At 41.1% G+C, this 22,331-nt stretch overlaps 1 protein-coding gene and 1 long non-coding RNA gene across 3 annotated transcripts in view; both read right to left on the reverse strand.

Moving 5' to 3' along the window:
- zfpm1 (zinc finger protein, FOG family member 1) overlaps positions 1–22,331 on the reverse strand; it is a 102,932-nt gene that overhangs the window by 41,823 nt on the left and 38,778 nt on the right. For both annotated transcript variants that reach the window (XM_014997323.2, XM_014997321.2), the window contains exons 2-3: positions 8,112–8,258; positions 1,341–1,478 (exon numbers count right to left, since the gene is read on the reverse strand). In XM_014997323.2, the coding sequence (XP_014852809.2) occupies positions 1,341–1,478; positions 8,112–8,258 (285 nt within the window). The remainder of the gene's footprint in view (positions 1–1,340; positions 1,479–8,111; positions 8,259–22,331) is intronic.
- LOC148158616 (uncharacterized) lies at positions 6,094–7,110 on the reverse strand. Its single transcript, XR_015763009.1, has 2 exons — positions 6,473–7,110; positions 6,094–6,353 (listed from the first exon to the last, which is right to left on the reverse strand). It is a non-coding gene; the product is annotated as an uncharacterized LOC148158616 (long non-coding RNA).

Consider the following 22,331-nt stretch of genomic DNA (forward strand, 5'->3'; position numbering starts at 1 on the left):
ACACACGCACACGCACGTACGTACGGGGAGAGAGAGGCGCGCGGACGTACATAAAACGTGCACAGCTTGAAAAGGAAATAATGCGAGATAGTGCAGTAATCTTCCTGCATTGTTTAACTCATTGAAGACAACAGACAGAGAGAAATAAATAACCGAACGCAGCTCGATAAGAAAGGAAATAAATAATAAAATTATTTACTTCTTATCTGCTCTCAGCCGTGTGTGTTTTTTTTTTTGTTTTGTTTTTTTTGTTGCGACTTTAATGTGTCACATTCACGTCTGTAGCAACACAACAGGACCAGGAAGACCTCAGAGGACGAGGACACAAGAGGAGAAGAAGAAGAAAACGGAGGCGACAATCCACTCGACAAAATGAAGGAGCTGAAATATAAAACACTAATGTTCAGAGCTGACAGTTTTACAGCAGCAGGTTCAAATATGCAGCCTGGAAAGAGAAAAACAGGAGAAGGAAAGAAGGAAGGATACAAACATGGAAAGACATAAAGACGGGAAATAAAAGATACAAGGAGGAAAGAACGAATACACTCCAATAAGGAAGTGTAAAAGGAAGGAAACCACACAAGTGAATGAGAAAAACACAATGAAGGGAAAAAAGAACAAGAAATGGAAGCAAACTGAATGGAAAGACATGAATCAAGGACTCCCACTGGCCTAGTCAAAGTCCAGAAGTTAATGTGTAGGTTTTAATGGGGAATAATGACAAAAACAATCTGTTTTTAAACGTTGATCTTTTTCAGGTTTTAGGTGAATTCACACCAGCCGTGGTTCGTCGGGTTTAATCAAAGCCCGGTTCGTTTAGGGAAACGAAAAAAAGCAAACTCTGGTGCGCCTAAAAACCCAATATGGTTGAAGTGAACTCTGGTGTGGTTTGAATGCGAATGTGAACACCAAGCGGACCGGAGACCGCTCCAAAAGCAGGAAGTGGACTACAACGAAGGGCATTCTGGGTAAATAAACCAAAGCAATAGCAGAATTTCTAGTATATATTTCTAGTGATCTAGTACAATTAGACAGAGAATACCTGGTAAGATTTTGTGTTTTTACTCTGCGGTTTGGCTGATCGCAGCGTGAAAACGAACTGCGCTTTCGAAGCGCGAATCAGATGTGAAAACAACCTCAGATTATCAAAATCCATCCATCCATTTTCTTTACACCTTTGTCCCTTAGTGGGTCGGGAGGTGCTGGTGCCTCTAACGTTCTGGCGAGAGGCGGGGTCACCTGGACAGGTCGCCAGTCTGTCGCAGGGCAAGATTATCAAAATATAAAGTTAATTAAAATGCAGGGTGTAGCCCTGACTGTACCAGTGTGGTGACTCTCACCTGGACCTCTCCACTGTAACACTTCCTCCTCTTCGTCCCCTTCCTCCTCATCCTCGCCGCCACTCTGCACAGCAGCCGGCTCCTCCCCTTCGCCATCGTCATCGTCGGGTCCTCCTCCTGAGTCCTGCATCCCCGACTCTGGAAACGCAAAGAGCTCCAGCTGAATCCCAGCACACAGATCAAACCCCAGAGTGTGTGTGTGTGTGTGTGTGTGTGTGTGTGTGTGTGTTCTTCCTTTCTGCTGATCAAAGGCAGCAGTGAAATGACTTTCTGTAACACAACGCCTCACCACACACACATGGATCCTTTGATTTTCATTATAACTCCACAGAATCAGAGTCGACGCTTCATCTTCACTGCAAAAACACAAAAATCTGACCAGGTGTTTTGGGTCCAGCCCATAATGCAAACGTCTATAATAATAATAAACGCATGATTTATCGTTTTTCTCTTCTTTCTTTCTACCAAAAACTGGATGATAAAAGTCTTCAGTCTGGTAATTTGGTCTCAACTAAACATTTTCGTTGACAGAAGGTTCATAATTAATTTAATTTGTTGTTTCTGTTGTTTCGTTTAATTAATTTTGGCATTTTAAATTTCTTCCAGTGTCAAATGTTCATTAGTATTTAATATTGTTCTTTCAGAATGTGTTATTATTATGCTATTACCATTATATTACTTGAAAATGGCATAAAATAAAAACAATATTATCATTTATTGCAGTAACTTCTGACACAATTTGTCGTCCAGCAAAATGTGTTATATTCCTTAATATTGATGAAAACGTTCTAGTTCCACTGGCAGATTATTTATAGAATCGGAAAAATATCTTATTGTAGTGAAACTTGTACTTCTTATTTACATAAAACAGGTGTGTCCAACGTGCGGCTCGGGGGCCATTTGTGGCCCTCTGAGTGATTTTGCGTCGTCTTCAACTGCAACTCAAGAATGACACAAATTAGCCCTGAAAGTTTAGATGCAAACCTTTTACTTGTAATCAGGGTAAAATTAAAACCAATTTGGTTTTCTAACAATAGAAAACGTAAAGTACAGCACAAAGTATTTATCTTTTTATTACCAAGCTTTAAACTGAAAAACAAACTTTACTGGGCCTAAATCAGCTTTTATTTCATTTATTAAACTCGAATAAATATAGAAAGTTCATAGAAGTGTACACTTGCTATATTATATTGCTGTAATAAAATCTTTAATTGCTTGTTTGTTATTTATTGAAACATCATAAAAAAGACATTGATAAAAAATCTGATGTGTAACGATGGAACCTGACAAAATGTGATGTTTCAATTTGATTGACTCAGTTCACATTTTTTGACCCATCAGTACTTTTGACTTGGTGATTTTGGCCAAACGTTTGGACACCCTGCCTTAAAACAGGCTCTCTTCTATGCAGCTGAAAAGTTGCACGTCGGTTAGTTTTGTCTCGTTTCACAGATATTTGCGCTCGAAACTCGACCAGCTGTGTTTTTGCGGTGCGTGCTCTCCACTCGTTCCTCTTTTTGTCTGCTTTTCTCTCCCCTTCCTTCCCTGCATGAAGGCAGGTCTTGTGCAACGTTCCCTCCTCTAATCTTTCCATCTGCTCCGCTTCCTGCCATCCCACCGTCACCTTCAGGAGAAACTGAGGCGGCCTGTGTTGCACTAATCAGCTCTGATATCCCCGTCATTGATCAAGCTGATTAGCCAGCCTCTTGCTGCCTGATCAAAGACATCATGGGCATGCCGGGTTCAGAATATCAGGCTGTGTGTGTGTGTGTGTGTGTGTGTGTGTGTGTGTGTGTGTGCGTGCGTGCGTGCGTGCGTGCGTGCGTGCGTGCGTGCGTGCGTGCGTGCGTGCGTGCGTGCGTGCGTGCGTGCGTGCGTGCGTGCGTGCGTGCGTGCGTGCGTGCGTGTGTGTGTGTGAGATATATCAACCCTGAACTTTGCCTGCTGGTATCAGTGAGTCCATCAGACCTCTGGGCCTCTCCCTATTAGCACAAGTCATGATTCGTTAGATTAGATTGATAGTTGCATCATTGCATATCACAATATCTGACCGGGGATCTGTCTTACGACATCATCAGGCCAAGGGTCAGCTGACTGCATGGAACTGGGTCTGACACGTCAGGATTAGCCTCCTTAATAACGATAACCGGCTGAAATTATGGAGCCATCGGTTTTATGTATTTGCAGTTTTTCTGGTTGTTTTTTCTCTAAATTTCAGTCCAGGTCCATTTCAGAGGAATGTTACAATCACTAAACTTTGAGTTATGACTCATTAAGGCAAAAAAAAAGCTTGTCTAAGATTGTCAACACAACAAACTTTAGCAAAGAGCCGATTTTAGATCGGATCTTTAGGTGCTGTTACCAACAGGATGTTACAAAAATAAAGTTTAGTACCATTTATTTAGCCTGAGTCAACAAAAAGTCACATTTAAGAACTTGGCAAAAAGTCAAAATTCAGCTAAAGAATGATGTTTTTTTCATTTTAGATCAGTCTGAATTCGTGTTTTACTCGTTTGCTTTGGCCAAGAATCAATAAACAACAACATATTTCTAAAACCGCTCATTGTTGAAGGTTTGGTTGTTTATCTAAGCTTAGATTAGGACGTGTTTGTGCACCATCTCAGTTTATCCTGCCTTAAGTTATTTTACCTTATTTTGGTTTGTAACCCACTTCCACCAAGTTTACCTTAGTACAGTTTGACCTGCTAAACATAATTAAGGTAACTTTAGTGTAGCTTAGCAAAGCTTGTTTTACCTAGAAACTAGAGTAAAAATGATTGATACGATGTTGTGTTTTTGCAGTGTACCAACCTAACATGTTTTTGGTTGACTGCCCAAATCAAAGGATGTTTTTCAAAACTTGTCATCCGAGCTGGAAAAACTTAAATCTGTTTTTCTCCGAGTCCTAATAATCGCCTTCGCCATTCTAAAAACTCCAGACTTCAACTTCCTCCTTTCTCCTCTTCCCCCAAATCCCGCCCAATCTGCAGCCCCCGCCCCGATAACGCTGCAGCCGTGTGCACAAAGGCCATGTTTACCCTTGCATTCCCGCTCCGATAAACAGCGATAGCGCCCGATCGATGCGAGCCATAAACGCCCCGTGACGCCTTCGCGCTCCGTCGTTATTAACGAAAGAGTCGAGAGGCCGCTTAAAAAAAAAGAGACGCAGACATCCAGTTTCACGTCACGTCCACTTTCCAACCGTTTCAAATCCTCACACAAGATGTACTGTACACACACACACACACACACACACACGCGCACACACACACAGCTCCTACCTTGCCTAAACAGTGCCATTATTTTCAGCTATAAATCACATTGAATGGCACATTGATTTTATCCTGCAGGGGCTGCAGCACGAGGGGAGCTGCAGACACAGTTATTGCGTTTAATATTATCAATATTATCTCCCATATCATCTGAGACAGGGAGGCAGGTATCAGGAGGAGTCGACAGACACTTTTCTGCCAACTCCCACCCCCCTTTTCTTCGCCCTCCCTCCTCTTCCTCCCCCTCAGCGAGGCAGTTTCCATCAATCTGATAAGCTGAACTTCCCCTGTCACACCTGCAGGGCAAAGTCACCCAGCATTCTCTCGCCTCCCAACTCCGACAGCCCTCCGACTTTATCCTTTGTGTGCTTGAATGTTTCCTTTCTGCTACATGCTAAATGGTCCAATCGCATGCAGCCCCCTCTGACCCCGGTTCCGGTTCTACGCAACACGGGTCAGATCCACCAACAGGACTCACTAAATGGCATCCCAGATACTTTTTGTGACGTTTCTTCCCATTGTTCTGGGTTATTCCAGTTATTCTCGCTGCTGTTGCATCTGGCGACTCCTATAAGAGGCGAAGCTGCGTTATTGGTTTTATGTGGCTGTCAGGATCGAGCCGTATCGTTGTTAACGATCTGAAACAGCAGAAAACGGTGGATACCAAAGGACAACGGCTGATATTTCAGTTTGAATAAAATGCATGGATCACTTTTTTAAAAGTCTGTCAACAGGTTTAGTGTGGATTTATTGAAAAATGTTTGGAAAAGAAAGGAAAATATCCGATTCTGCTGAACAAATATGGAATCATTAGTCTTTAATATTTTTGCTATTATTATGATACTACTTTTTAAGTTTGGTAAAGAAAAAAACTTAAATCCCAGCTGGTTGACAAACATTTAGTTGCTACCAGACATCTATAACACAAACTGGATGAAAAAAGTCTTTAGTTTGATGCTTTGGTCTCAATCAACCGTTTTGTTGAAGGACAATTTGGTTCACAATTCATTTTAATTGTTGTTGCTGATGTTTTGGTTTTTATTTTGGATATTTTAAAATGTTTTCCAGCTCCAGTGTAAAATGTTAATTAGTATTTAATATTTATCGATCTTTGAGGATGTGTTCCTGCATTATTATGTATTATATTACTTTAAAATAGTCTTAAAACAACAATATTATTGTTTATCGCAATAACTTCTGGGACAATTTACCACCCAGAAACATTTGTTATCATGACAGGCCTAATCCCGTCAACTAGGTTCACGTTTTTAAAAGTCATTGCAGCTGCAAGGTTGCAAAAGTAATTACTCAAATGAATCAATAAAACCCCAAAATTTAAAGATGAGAAGTTGGGAACTTCTTCTGGTTGGTTGGTGGAGCAACAAACTGAAAACAAAAACGGTTCACAGCGAACATCCATCAGTTTGGAGAGTTTTATACATTGTAATGAATAAAAACCCAAAGCAATCGTCTCCCCATCGTGCAATAAAGATGTCATATTTTTATTTTTTAAAGCAAACAGCGCTCCTTTTGTTAAACCAACAGGCAGAGAGCTGTTAAATTACACGGACAGATACAAAGCAGCGAATCCTGACTGTGAAGAAATGACTGTTGCTGCTAATCCGGTGTACAGTCTTGAGCTGTTTATCATGATGAAACCCCAGATTACCGCCTCTGTCGTTTGTTCCTTTACGCCTCACGCACACTTTTTCTATCACCGCCATCACACTCTGATGAAAAACTGCAAAAAGAAAAAAAATCAGTTTGCAAGACAAAAAAAATATCTAAAAAATTCCCACTGATTGGCTCAGACATTGGTACGACAATTAGAGGTCAGGAGGAGGTGACGTGCCGACTTACCGGGCCAGAAGTGGATTTTTATCACGCTTCCTGTGATGTGTAAAAATGATTGTTTGAAGAAGAAGAAGAAAAAAAAAAGGAACTTGTTGTTTTTGCAGGTCGCTGCAACTGAAGAGCAATTCTGAGAAAAGAGAGGAAAAGAAAAGAAAAGAGAAGAAGAGACGTGCAGAACAGACGCTCCTTAATAAACGACGCTTTCGATGAGCGTTATAAACCGGCGGCGAGCGCTCAGGCCTCTGACTGCTAGAATGTGTTTTTCTTGCTAAAGTTATCAGGCTTGTTATCACTGTGTGTGTGTGTGTGTGTGCGCGTGTGTGTGTGTGTGTGTCGTCCAGATGGTGGATAACAGGCCCTGCCTTTATTAGCCAGCGCTGGCCTGATAACGACCTGGTATTGATCCCAGGTTGAAAGAGCAGGTTCGTCAAACATGGCTGATTTACAGAGAGCTGATAATGGCAGCGCTGGGCAACCGAGGAACCCCGGAGAGGAGAAAGAGGAGTAAATCAACACTGTGATGATGAAGGAGGTGTGTGTGTGTGAGGCCTAAACACATGCACAAACAGGGAAAAATGGACGCCAATTCGGTTTGCTATCGACAAACTGGCTCACATGTGAGGCATGCCTGAGTTCTCTCATCTTCTTCTTCTTCTCATTTAATCAGCACATAACCCACCGCTCACCTCAAACGTGCGCACACACACACACACACACACACGTTGGGCTAATCTCTAATCTGGTCTCGATTAGCACCTGACCGAATTTCCATGGGTTTATCAAACCAAGCCAACCAGCAGACGCTTATCAGCCTCAGCCCCCAAAATTTCACAAGAGCAGGAATTTTTTTATTTTTTAGATTAAAAACGAAACACAGCCGGGGAAATCTTGAATAAGTCAAAAGAATATGAGAGAAAACTCTGATATCACAAGGCAGGAGATGGTGATGGAGGTGGAGAGGTGGGGGGATTTGGGATAAGAGGGCGGACTAACTGGAGGCCACTGAAATGTTTTCTTCTTATTCTTGTTTTCTTGGAAGAGATAAAGGAGTGACACGTGTGGAAGTTACAAGCTCATAACGGTGCGGCAGCCATTTTCCCTGCATCTCTGCAGGACGTTACAGGTCTGCTGACAGATAACAGGTCAACTTTGGTTGACTCGAGGATTGATGTGGAGATAAACATCGGAAAGGTCACCGATGCACCGATCCGATATTAACATCGATTAAATATCTGAAATGAAACCAAACCTTTCCTCTCCAGCAGCTGTGAGGCATCACAGTGAAACCTTAAACTGCTGCGGCGCATGTTACTCAACAGGTTGTTGCTAGGCAACCAGAGAATGAGTGGGCTGCTAGGCAACCAGAGAATGAGTGGGCTGCTAGGCAACCAGAGAATGAGTGTGTTGCTAGGCAACCAGAGAATGAGAAGGTGAGTCGATTCCAACATTTCGTAGCTCGCTGTGAGAGATTGAGGAGCTAAAGTCTTTCCTCTGCCTACATCTCCCAGAATGCCGTGTGGCTCTGGATCAGATATTTCATATACTGAATAATCTATCAGACGTATTAAATAATGATATTGATCATATGTGTGTTGGATGGATGGATGGATGGTCGGTCGGTCGGTCGGTCGGTCGGTGGCCTGACCTTCGTTGTAGAGCGCCGTGTACGATGGCGGGCTGCAGCTGTCTCCTTCTGCCGAGTCCTCTGGGTCCGAGGCTCCGCCCTCCTCGCCTGAGAGGCTCGGCGTGTCTGCTGTGTTTTCCTCTCCGCCGTCCAGATCCCCGTGGGAACCTGAGACCAAGAAAATAAGAGCAGAAAAATCAACTTCAGTCATTTTATTAAGTGTTTTTCTTTTATCTGTTTGTGTAAATTGGAGTCGTGTCCTGAAAACTGGATTTTCAGGACACGTTATTTATGAGCTTCTTTCACTTCCAGCTAATGAAAAGATGACATTTAAAATTAGAATATTACATCAGACCAATGCAAAAAATGTAGGCTTAATGTAAAGTATGCTTAATACCTGCTTAAATGTCATTATTTTCAAAAGGTACTTTTAATCTGACAAACAAGACTAATGACATAAAATCTAATTTATTAAATATGACTGCATTGCATGAAGATTTGGCTCATGACAGAGAACTTTTAAATCTCAGGGTACAGTGCTGGTTTGATAGGTCTCCAACCAACTGAACTCAGTTCTCACTGGATAAATCACTTTTTAAATCTTTATTTCTGTGAACTCAGATTTGACAACATATCTGTACATCCTCAGCTTACTTTCTCTTACTCTCTTTTTTTACTTAATTGCCAAAAATTTTGGGGAAATGGTGACAAATATAACAACAGATCACAACTGAAGTGCAAAAGAGCAAAACTTACATTATAAGACACTTTTGGATTTTAATTGCAAATTAAATACATTTGCTTCATTTATTTATTGATTTAATAAATATTTAATTCAGTAAGTTACTGTGTGTTTAGCTTGGCTATAAATTGTGACTGATCTGAAAACATTTTGTTTTTCCTGAAGCTCTCCAGACCAGGATGACAAAGATGGATGCCTGAACTGTAGCGGGAACAAATTAAAGCCCTTAACACAGATATTTATATATATTTTAAATACAGTAATTCAGAAACGGGCTTCAGGATTGGACACGCTGAACGGTTTAATCCAGAAGATTAATAGCACGAAGCCGAAGGGAACCTCTGAGCCAAATGACAGTATACCTAAAATTACAGCTAAAAGAGTGATTAGTGCCGGGCTGATCGCTATCAATTACAGTCCCATAATCCCTGCTGACCAGAGTAATTATACAGTACTTTTGATCTATTTTAGCCTGTTTGAAGATTACATCCACAAAAAAAAAGAAGTAGTCAGTTAATATGGATTTAAAGTGACTTTCATTAATGATGCTCTCTCTATAGGATGGATCTTTTAATGGCGCGCTAACAGATCCAATATTCTCCCATATTTACAGCCTGCACACACATTTACACACACACCCTCTGATGAAGATGATTTTTCTGAGTGAAACAAATCCCGACACAGATCCAGGATTTTTTATTTATTTATTTTTTTTCCAGTCCTCGATCCAGAACAGGTCGCAAATTAATTTCCAGGAGTCTGCGCAGACCGGCGGACCGGGCGAGCAGAGGGGAGGGGGTTAGTGGGTTGTTTCTAAAGCCGTGACTGGGGGGCGTATATATTTACAATGCTGGAACAAAAGGAGTCTATAATCTATACAAAGCACACAACAATACCCGTGAATAAAGCAGCTTGTAGAAAAAGGGAGAGGCAATTTTTCTAATTCTGTTAATTTCACTTCCAAAGCAATTAAAAGCAGGCAGAGATAATGCCGGGAAACAATCGGCGGCTGACAAAGTGTTTCTGTCTTTGTAAATGAAACATCTTTAGGCTAATTTCAACTTCCACGCCTGCATGGTTCACTCTAATTTCAGATAAAAAATTAACAGCAGATTTGGACCTTCATATTAAAAAAAGGAGAGAGAGGAAGAGAGAGGAGGAGAAAGAAAAAGAAAGAAAGAAAAAGATCGATTCAGTGTGGAAAATATTTTTAGAATTAGCTCCATGTCGTCCAAGCTTTTGCTCCATCTAATTTTTCGTATCTGGAAGGACATTTTCATACAATTAATTTCACTTTAATCAGAGTTGTACAAAGGGACTTCTGTGTGTAAAATTCCAATTATAAATCCTGTTCAAACTGGAAGTTTAAATTATGATTCCTCCCCTCGTTAGAGCTGCGGTTTAATGAATCAATCGCTGCATCGCTGCTTTTACACATCAAATGGTGTGGAAAACTCCCAGCTCCGCTTTCCGCCTCCTTTTATCCCGGCAGAAATATCTTCCCCTTTTCTTTCTTCCTCTTCCGGTGTCGGACAGTTGGCAGAAGGGCCTTTCGATAAGTGAGCCATGTTCTACTTCATTTACCAGTCTCAAACTTATAGTCGTTAATTGCTACAGCGAGATATCCTAGAAAATTGGGACTGAACTCCTTCCAGAGATGGAGGAATAACAAGAAGACTTATTCCAAACGCGTCTCATCAATTAAACTGGGAATTATCCGGCTTTCCAGGATCTGAGAACACCTCGAGCTGTCCCTGTTCTGGAGCCAAGAAAACTTTCACAGTGTTTCTGCAGGTTTCAACAACTCAGATTTAAGACTTCTAAGACAATTATGAGTGGAATTTAAGGCCTTTATCTCCACAGAAATGTTCAAACTTCCTCCAGCCAACTGGTGATAAAATTTGCACTTATTGATAGAAGCAGAAAAAGTTAGCTAGCTAGCTAGCAAGGGCATATTAGCAGCTAGCTAGCCACAATGATGGCAAAACTGGCTAATTTAAACTACAAAATCCATCAAATTAAAAATGCTACATTTTGGTTACTGTGATTTTTTTTTCTTTGTTTTTGTGTTTATGAAACTTTTTATGAAATCTGCATTAAAGATCCAAAACTGTTTAGCTTATTTATTAATAAAAGAGGGAATTTTAAAACTTGTCGGATCATCGGTTGTTTTCTGTTTTGTTGGCCATATTTTTTTACCACTTATTTGTGGTGAGGAGCCCAATAAAATCATCTCGAGGGCCACAAATGGCCCCTGAGCCACATTTTGGACACCTTAGAGTCACAGAGAGCAATAAAGGTGTCCGAGTGCGACTCAATGTTTTGCCTGACTGAAAACTCACATGAAAAGGAAAAAAAAATACACAGAATACACAAGATTAAAGCTCAATTTATGATTTTAAACAAATTTAAGACATTTTACGGCCATAATTTTAGATAAATTAATGTAATTAGTGTTTAAGGATTCTCCCTTAAACAAAATGTTAGCACTGCACCAACACGAGATGAAACAAACTGTATAATGAGTCAAAGTTCAGCGTCTGTTTTTCCCCAAACACTCATTTGGTTTGATCATTTCACACACTGGAGATTAACCAATCTGGCTTTTCTTGACTAATTTCAGTTTGGGTTTTTCTTTGAGGTTTGGATTTGGTTCTGAATTTTGACCGATCCTGATCATCTTTTCAAAGAACTACAATGTGCAACAGAGAGAAAATAAAAGCACATCAGGTTCTTTTTTTCATGGAGATAACAGCTTAGAATCAAACAGGAAATCAAGAAATTCAAAGATTACGGCAAATTTACACACCAAAGCCTTTATCTGATTTTATTAACCCAGAAAAACTCCAGCAAAGCTGATTCAAAGTAGCAAAGGTTCTTCGTTATGGTGCATCTAATGAATTTTCAGCATTATAAATTAATTGGTGATTTGAAAAGTGTTTTATTTTTACGCTGTAGTTCCAGTTCACAGGGTAAAAGTTTGGGAATTATTCTGTTATATTCTTAACAAAAAGACTGTTTTACTCCACTTTACATTTCTCCTTAAGCCGCTCACCTGTGTGAAAAATACACATCAAATCAAATCTTGAACTCTGAGTTTCAGAACATTTCAGCGGTCACACATTTAATTTTTTAAATCTTAATATTTTACATAGAATAAATGAGACATTTAAGAGACTTAAATGGAAGTGAATGAGAGGCTGGGTGTGTGATCCCTGTGCTCTGGGCTGATTTAACAGAAAGCTGCAAGTCCTACAGGAGTGGGAGTCGTACTGAGTGGAAGTAGAAAAAAATACCAAGGTTTTGATGTATAAACTGTACATGTGGGGTGGAAACTGGTGGCATAAAAGGAGTTTGAATAAAAAACACTTTGGGTGAGAATCCAAAGTGTGACATTCTGAACATTCTGGGCAAAATCTGAAAATTTTTAATTATTTAAATTGTGATTGTGTAAAATCTGTGAAAGTTATCAAAAATAAATGTTAATCCAGTAAAGTACAACTTTCTGTGAGCTAATTAAAATTTGAACAAAGTTTCTACTGAAAAGTATGGCTGAGCTGTGGAGCTCTGAACAGTTTTCCAACGGTGATCTGTGCTACAAACATTAGCTTAATGTTGATGTTTTTAGCAAATTTCAAGCAAATTTTAAGCTCTGATGAGAAGCAGAAGCTGTGAATCATAAAGAGGCGAATGCAGCTAATAGCAATAAATGTCACAAAGGTTTCCATGCAGTTCAGCATCAGACTGAAAGTTAATAAGGAATCTACTTAAGGATTTGTTGAACTGAGAGGATGTGAAAATAAATGATTGATTTATGCAGTGATCGTGTTGCATCACTGATCATATGATCAATACAGCAAAGACAGAAAATCTTAATTTTGGTCCAGTTTCTAGTGCAAATATATTTATACATCTGAAATAAAACAAAACCAACTCAAAGGTAGCTTTTATAGAGGCAAATCCTTAACACTGATGAAGAACTACTAGCTCCACTGGCAAATTATTTAACTTATAACATGGGAAAATGTCTTGTTACAAGTGAAATAATCTGCCAGTGGAACATTTACGTTTCCTCAATATTAAGGAATTATTGACTTAAAACAAGTCTATTTCTTGCTAAAAAGATACTTGTGATTTAGTTTTGTCTTATTTAAAGTGTACTAAGATACTTGCACTAGAAGTCAGACAGAAGACTTGTTAATATTTTGCGTTTTTGCAGTGAAATCAGCTGCTTTCAGCAGACGGTCACCGAGATTGAGGGAAAACTGAAAAAGCTGAAAGAGTTCCTGAAGGCGACTCTTGATTTTTCTTCTTCTGTGGTTTATTTCAGCTACATGGAAGACAGGTGACAGCACTGTTCCCACTCTACAAACCTGCTTATTCAATCCAAACCAGGTTTTAATTGGAAGGAAATGGAAAACTGACTAACAAGCCAGATAAAGAATCAGCTGATAAATAAAAGACGAAAAATATTTTCAACAGTCGTTCAGATTTCTGTCTTATTATCTGGACATTCTCAGGCGCTAAATGAAGCAGACTGATGTATTTCAGGCAAACGGTTCCTTTTAGCTGAAGACGAGGAACTTCTGGCTCCGAGTTAACATGAATAAAATTCCCGTCCTCACAGAGATTAGACGGGAACAGATACGGAGCTACGGGAATACTAGAAAACTGGAGAGCAGCTGTCTGTCTCGGAGACGCGACGAGAGGCGGAACAAAGTGCTGCGGCTGATGAAGGAGCTGAAGATGCTGCTTTATTAACTCTGGGTCCACATCAAACCTGCAGCTTGGCTGATTAAACACAGAGACAAGGCACATCAAACCTGCACGCTCAACAAGCTGATTAAACAGACGGCAGCCGAGCCACCGCCACCGCCGCGGCGCAAAAAAGACATCAGACCTGAGAGCTGCAGAAGAAGAATCACAGACTCCTGAAGAGAAACATGAAAAGAGCAAATTCAGAGAGAGAGAAAGGAGGAGAAGATGAGGAGGAGGAGGATGGTACCTGACACAGAGTCGGGCGCTGGAGAGGAGCCACTTATTGATCAGAGTCACGAGGAAACGCTCCTCATCAACTTTACACTTTAAACATTTCCTTCAGCGCTGCAGCGATCTTATCGCCGATCCGTGACCGCCTCCGACGCTCAGACTAAACAAAGCAGTTCAACCGGCATGAAAACACAAATTTTCTGTTTAAATTTCAAAATGAAATCTGTGGAAATGGAAAAAATTAAAGAGAGAAATTTAATGAATGCCTGAGAAATGATTGGCTGAACGGTCGCAGGTTCAAATCCTCTTCAGTGGTTTCACCTGAAGCTTCACTTCATCACAGGAAGCCGCTTTGAAAAAGACCGAAGGATCAGAACCAAGCAGGAAATTTCATGTTTTCCTGCAGGTTTCCACAATTCAAAATTAAGACCATTATGAATGCAAATCAGCCTCAAAAGTCTCATAATTATACAAGATTTAATAGTTCTGCTGAGACAAATGAAAGACATATGATTAATGTATTTAAAGCCAACCTAAGTTTTTAAAAATGAATTTAAGATATTTTAAGGCCGTAAATGGAATTTAAGACCAATAACTCCACAAAAATGTATGAACTTTGTCCAGCCAACCAGCAATAAATTTGCATTTATCTATTATAAATACAAAAAAAGCTAACAAGCTAGCAAGGACATGCTAGCAGTGAGTAACCTGGTAGCTTCAAAAGCCCAACAAATAATACATAAAGAATATATGAGATTAAATCGCCTGCCAAGACAAGCGATTAATGTATTTAAGGTCAACTAATTTTTAAAAATGAATTCAAGACAATTTAAGGCCTTAATTTTAAATATATGAATTTAAGACTTAAAAAAATAACCACTGAAGAAAACGACACAAAGACCTCTTAAAAAGGCACAGAGTGCAACTCATGAAAAGGAAACAAAAATGGAGCAGCGTCAGATTTTAGCGGTTTTAAAATGTTTCTTTTGTCGTAAGTCCAAATTATGAATAATATCTCCCGCTAACGCCAGCCTAGCATGTTTGTTTTGGTTGTATTTACCCAGAATGCTCTGCACTGTAGTCCACAGGTTTCGAACCTGATCAGAGTTCACTTCAATCGAATCGAAACCGAGGTTAGCAGGCGGACCAAAGCTTCAGAGTTCAATCACGTCTCTCCAAACGAACCGGACTTTCTAGGCAAACGAACTGGAGTTGGATTAAAGCGGACCAAACCGGGCTGGTGTGAATGCAGCCCAAGTTCATTCTAACCGTCAGCCGGTGGTAAAATGAGGTGTTAAGTAAAAAAGTGAAGCTCTTGCTGACTTTGAGAGACCCGGATCTTCTGCCGCGGCGTGGCACGGCGTGGAGCGTTTCGTGGCGTGGCGCGCGGCGTGACGTGGAAAGCGGGGTGGCGTGGAGCAGCACATGGTGCGGAGTGGTGTGATGTGAAGCGGCGTGGCGTGGAGCACGGCGTGGCGTGGAGCGGAGCGCGGTGTGGCGTGGAGCAGCACATGGTGCGGAGTGGTGTGACGTGAAGCGGCGTGGCGTGGAGCGCGGAGTGGCGTGGCGTTGAGTGGTGTGACGTGAAGCGGAGTGGCGTGGAGCGGAGCGCGGTGTGGCGTGGCGTTGAGTGGCGTGGCGTGGAGCAGCACATGGTGCGGAGTGGTGTGACGTGAAGCGGCGTGGCGTGGAGCGCGGAGTGGCGTGGAGCACGGCGTGGCGTTGAGTGGTGTGACGTGAAGCGGAGTGGCGTGGCGTTGAGTGGTGTGGCGTGGAGCGGCATGGCGTGGAGCGCGGAGTGGCGTGGAGCACGGCGTGGCGTGGAGCGCGGCGTGGCGTGGAGCACGGCGTCCACAGAGCTGTTTACTGTGAAACTGAAACTAATGATGGGTGATAATTATCCTGCAGCCATGCACACATCAAAGGAATGAAAATAAATGTTTTAGAGGGAAATAAAGTGAAAAGGCTGCACTTTTTCCTCTCTCTCTCTCTTTCTTTCTTTCTTCCTGACCGACTCTATCAATCATTCCTTCATATCCTCTCCTCCTCCTCTCTCCATTCCCCTCTGTCCTCTTCTCTCCTATCACTGGAGCTCTCACTCCATCACCTACCCTCCCTGTCTCCCCTTCATCCCTTTTTTTGCCCCCCGCCCCCCGTGCTGCAGAAAGCGCGGTGACTGGGAGCGTCACTCTGCGCGGATAGCTGCGAGCCGTTGGCGGTTATCGGCTCCTGCAGACTCTCTCTGCCGGTCTGATCTGTCTCCTCTTCATTAAGCAAATACGCCGACGTGGAAATGAAAACATAATAGCTATTTGATTTCCAGAGAGATATTTTGCATATTGGTTCGGAGCTGATAGCGGAATTTCATCAAGTCGTTTTTTTTTCTTCTTCTTCTTCTTCTTCTCCCTCTCCCGCCACCACTGCCGCCTCCTCCTCCTCCTCCTCCTCTTCTTCCTCGCTGCTTTAAAAACTGAATTACTGAGCTGGGCCGGCTTTCAGCTAAGATTTCTTTACATTGCTGGGAAGTGGGAAAAAAATCCGGCTCCCCAGGAAGACTACTTAAATGATTAAATATCCCCCCACCATTCCCATCTTTTCTTTCCTCCCTCTCTTTTTGATAAGGAGGAAGAAAATTTAAAGAATTCACAGTGCTTTAGGTTGACGGTACTAATCAGAGATAGCAGTGAGAAAATTAACTCCTTAATGAGCAGAGTCGTCTCTCTGATAAAGGTCCGGGATGGGGAGACGGCGGGGCGAGCCGAACCCTGAGAGAAGGACACAAAGAGACGGAGAGATGGGAGAGCCGATGGAGGGATGGAGAACAGACAAAGGGAGGCTTAGTTTCCTCTTCCTCCTCTTCCTCTGAGGAGCGCGTTTCTGCTTCTCAGGTGGAGATAGCAGGTGATACGGCTCTCCCTCCTGCTGCTGACGGACGGACCGTCCGGTGGTGGGGTATCCTCCACGGCCCCCAGAGGAAGAGGAGGAGGAGGAAGAACAAGCCGATAGTCTGGAGGCTCTCAGGAGGAAATAAATCTCCCCGCTGCTGCTGCGTGTTGGACACCATGTTGCTTTGGACCCGCCTCTCGGCCAGGTCCAAAGCAACCCGGCAGCGATTCTCCACAATAAATTATCCCAGGAGATATCGCGATAAACGATAATATTGATTGTTTTGAGATCATTTCCAAGTAATGTAATGGTAAACACTGCAAAAACAGAACATTTTACCAAGTATTTGTGGTACCAACATCTTAGTGCACTTAAAATACGACAAAACTAACTTATAAGTAACTTTTCAGCAACACATAGGAGCTTGTTCTAAGTGAATAATTCCTTAATATTGATGAAAAAATACTTGTTCCTTTGTAAAATTATATCGATTATTAGAAGGGAAAAGTAAAAAATGCTCACAGAAAGTTGACTGAACTGGTTTTTTGTCTGGTTTTATAGTTTTTACTGTTTAAGTTTCGTTAATTTTTCAGATTTTACCTCATTATGTTCAGCTTACAGGGAAATATTCTGATTCTTTTCTTATTTAAACCACTTCCACGCCCACAGCTTCATCTCCACATGTACAGTTTATACATCAAAACGCAGATATTTCTGTCTGCTTTCACCCGGTGTGTCTCTCACAGCTGTGGGACTCACAGATTTCTGTCAAATCAGCCCAGAGAGCGGCGAACACTCACCCAAGCTCTCAGGTTTTCTTTCCAAACTGAAACTGAAGAGTCTTTTTTACTGCCGTTTCTCCAACATAAAACAAATATGTCAATATGATTTACAGTTTTTGAAACGATGTTTTTTCTGTGTTTACTAGCTTTTTTTCCCCCCCAAAAAAAGGAAATCGCCATAGCAACCAGCTGCCTTTTCTTAAGATTCTCAGGTTACCTGATTTTGGGCCTGTTTCTGCTATTTTGTGCAGTTTCTGTGTAGACATACAAACCACTTTTACATCTGACTGGTGTCCTAAAGAAGTCTGTTACAGGTGTGAATGCATTTCAAGAGCAATGTTTGGGTTTATGTTTGTCTGTTTATGATCCATAAAGTAATAAATCTTATCAAAGCTTGTGATAAAATTTGACTCCGTATCAACCAGGCATTTCTAAGTAACATTTGCATCTTATGCAAAGACCTTTTGTATTTTTGTAAAGCATGATGTAAACCCTCAGAAATAACAGAATGATTTCCAAATTAGTTTAATCTGCTGCATCAACCTCAAATAACAATAACCCGGATCTTTAAACCGGTCTTTAGTTCTGGTTCTATTTCCTGCTGATGGCTGATGACTGAGCTGCCAACAAAAATCTGGACCCAAACTATTTCTTTACAAGGTGAAATTTTCAGGCTAAACTTTGTGCAACATGTGGAGTCACTCAATCTGGGAGGATTAATAAATAATTGACAAAAGAAGACATTTTTCTCTGCCTCGTTCAGGAAAAGTTCACAGATCAGTTTGCTTATTCAGGAGCAGGAACTCCAGCAAAGTCAACAGCTCCTGCAACACGCCGGCCTTTCTTAGAAACACTGCATCCTGACGCTGACCCCAGTAGTCAAAGGTCACCATAACTCAGCTAGATGGACCATAAATTGTCCCAGAAGTTGTTGCTGTGTGAGAACATTTAAAAGTAATATAATGGTAATGGTATAAAAATGCAAGGGTGCGTTCTCAAATAACACTGGAAGACATTCCAAATATCCAAAATAAATAAACTAAACAGAAAAAAACAAATGAAATAGATACTGCAGTTTTGTCCTAAAGCACCAGACTGAAGACTTCAGTCATCCAGTTTTAGGTAGAAAGACAGAGAGACACAGGAATAACAATAATCGTTCAAATGGAAATTATTGAGCTTATTTTCATCATGTGATTAACTGATTTATTGTGACTCAGAAATGATTAAAACTGGATCTGATTTGGTATTTCTGGGTGTGAACTGGACCCGTTTGTCTTCTAAAGTGAACTTAGATGATGTTTTTGGATCTAAATAAAGTGAATTTTGTGTTTTCAAAGTGAATTTCCTGGAGTCTGGATGCATAGCTGAACGTCATTCATCATCTTTGGTTTCATGGCAGAACAAAAGGCCACACTGAGTGCTAACGAAGACGGCTGAGACGGAAAGATAACACTTTGAAGATGATGCATTTCAGCAGATTTCATCACTCATTCCATGCATTTCCCTCAGCTTCCTGCTGCACTTCTGGCTGCACTTTGCATGCGACCCAACGCGATCCGTCAGATCTCTCTTCTTCTCCCCAAACTCCCAGGTCAGGAATGCACCGTTTGGGTTTCCTGCGCCGCAGCTCGCAGCGTGCAGGATCAGGCTTTCCCTCGGGTGTTCTGTTTCACAACCGTTTCTTCTCTGGCAGCACTTCAGACGCTGCTGCCCGTCACCGACTGCTTCATTTTTCCTCAAGGACGCCTCCATCCCCCTCTTCCTCCCACACGCTCGCCGAGCGGCATTCTGGTGCTCTGAACAGATTCCTCATGGAAAGTGAACATGTGTGCGTCGTGATAAGACTGTGTGTTGTTTTAATCGTGAAGTGAAACATTTAGATTCAGGCCTGATTAAAAGAAAAGGCCTTTCTGCATGATGTTAACAAAACGCTGAAGGGCGGATAAACGCGGCGCATCACAAACAAACCCGCTCTGAGCGATCTGCAGTTTTATTGACTCATATTTAAAAGAGCTTCACAGAGTAAACTTTTCCAGGGAAATTCGTCCTGAAGTATCCGGCAGCAGCAGCAGCATCTTTGTAATCTGATCTGTGTGTTTTATTCCTCATCCTAGAGGATCAAGAGATAAACAACGAGTTCATTTACATCCGATTTCATCCCAGAACTCATTCAGTTAAAGTCGATTCTCCTCATGTAATGTTTGGACTTCCTGGTTTTAATCTGAGCATTAAAAATTATCCATAACCTCCTTAGTAAGTAAAAAAAACAGCAAAAAACAATGTAAACATTTATAAAAACATAGATAAAACCTATTATAAATAATTTCCTTATTTATAGTATTAATAGTGCCTTTACTGATACTATAATTTATTTAGAAATATTCTGAATATTTTTATAAATAAATTATTATAATGAATAATTTAATCTTATATATGGTGCATTTAATGATATGAAAACAATATTTATTTTATAAATGATATTAAAAAACTTATATATAATATATTTATTAGAAGGGTCTTTAATATTATATTCCTATTGTTACTTGTTATATTTTCTATTATTTTGGCATCATATATCTATTTAATTATCCCATAATTATTCTTTAATTTATTTTTCAATATTTTTATTCACTTTTTCAAAATTATTTGGAACACCTATAATACATATTTTTAATTTTTAAAATACATTTAAAGTTTTTTTTCGTTAAAAATAAATATGTATTTATACATTTTCTATATAATTTCACCTATAAAAATCATCTACTTGTTTATTATACTTCTTTATTGATTAACAAATTTTTAATTATTTTTGTATCCATCCATGTTTTATCTGTTTATTTATCTCTTTTGTACCCGAACAGAATAAAGGCCTTATTGAAAAGATGCTTTTCTAATCTGACTTCCTGTTTGGTCTCATCTCTGACTCACACCTGCAGAAATGTTTGGACCCTGCAGAACCTCTCCATGAAGAGCCAGATATTCTTTCAGCAGACGGCAGAAAAAAGAAAAAAATAACTTGTTTCTGTGAACTCCTCTGACGTTCGTTAGAATAAACCAGCAGCTGATAAAAGTATTGCTTGTCTTTTTAATCCACCAATAAGGAAAAGGGGAGAAAAAACAGGTGGTGCTTCGCATAAAGAGAGGGGAGGAGGAGAAGGGGGCGGAGTCTGGAGATAGAGAGCGGTTACCATGCCGCCCGAGCCGAGACCCTGGACTATTGAAGCCAGGCATGCAGACGAGAAAGCCAGCCGATAAGCCCGGCTGATAAAAGATAGAAAATAGCAGCAGATTTGAACTTTCCCACCGTCCTAAGATCCACCGAGGGAGGAGGGGGTTTCATCCAGCGACTTATTCAGTCCACTGATATCTGCAGCCGACGGAGCGAGGAAAACTCAGAGCAGAACTCCAGAACATGTTCTCCCAGAACCCGTGATGTTCTGGAAATACCAGGCGGGCCCAGAACAATGAGGGAAGATAATCCCAGAGCGCAGGAGTTAAACAACCAGCAGGTTTCCTAATGTGGTCAGAGGGAGGTCACACACAAACACACGCACACACAGAAGGTCAACCAGTGTGCGTGTGTGTGTGCGTGTGTGTGTGTGTGTGTGTGTGTGTGTGTGTGTGTGTGTGTGTGTGTGTGTGTGTGTGTGTGTGTGTGTGTGAAGTCATCCTCCTCATCAGATCAGAGACACTGTTTCTGTCTGTATCGCTGCAGATAAAACACACAGGGCCTTGAGTTAACCTGTGAGAACGTTCACACACGTCGACACACACACACTGCAGACGTATTTCTGCTGGAAATGAAGGAGGTTTCAGTGCAAAGTGAAGCAGATCTTTGAATAAACCTGAACCTCAGCGGCTCTTTTAGCCACGTGTGTCCGCTGCATTGGCCATTTTATCCCAAAGAAACCGATTTAGCAGAACAAACAGAAACTAACCCGCATGTGGACGTTTCCGAACCCCTTCAGGTTTAGGTCAAGACTCCTGTGTTCCAGATACGGATGTTTGACTAACACAAGAGTGTTTTCCCTCCTGATAGTTCGGTAGGCTCTGTTCAACTGGGGACAAAAGTTGCAACAGTTGTAACATTTCCAGCTGCTGTGGTTCTCTTTCACTCTGCACTGCATCAAACAAACAAAACCCTTTAAAAACCTGTTCCCCTCCTCGCCTGTGCAGGCGCTGCAGCCAGAACCACTACAGGAAACAACACAAAAACTTCTGAAGAAGACACTGACTGCAACTTCCTGCTTCACAAAATGTCATCAAAAATGTTTTAACATCAGATTTTAGCGGACCATCAGCCATTTTTCCCCACTAGCGCTAGACTCCAAGCATTTGTTTGGTTGTGTTTACCCAGAATGCCCTGCGCCGAACACCACTTCCTGCTTTTGGAGCGGTCTCTGGTCTGCTTGGCATTCACATATTAATTCAATCCGCACCAGAGTTCACTTCTTTGATATGCATCAGAGTTTGATTTTGCATTCACACCTCCGTAAACGAACTGGACTGGAGTTGGAGTAAAGCGGACTAATCGGAATTAGTGTGAACGCGCCCTGATATTTTTGCCCAGTTTGAAATAGTTATCTTATGCTGGATGTTGGATCATTTGTAGCAAAAGATGCATCTGCAGCTAAATAAATCCTTCTAACATCAACATGTGAAAAGTTCAGCCGTTTCTGCTTGATTTAACAACAGCAGAACTGGATTAACCAGTTACAAAATGTGCTTGGAAAGAGATTATTTTTACTGAATTTGAGCTGAGTGAAGCTAAAGTTGGTTAAGTTTTGGGTAGAAAATATTCACAAGCAAATGTTTTTATCTTAAATGCAAAATGTATAT

The sequence above is a fragment of the Poecilia mexicana genome, unplaced genomic scaffold (assembly GCF_051168715.1).
Source record: "Poecilia mexicana isolate PSO_F unplaced genomic scaffold, ASM5116871v1 scaffold_6, whole genome shotgun sequence".
In the NCBI taxonomy this organism is placed as follows: domain Eukaryota; kingdom Metazoa; phylum Chordata; class Actinopteri; order Cyprinodontiformes; family Poeciliidae; genus Poecilia; species Poecilia mexicana.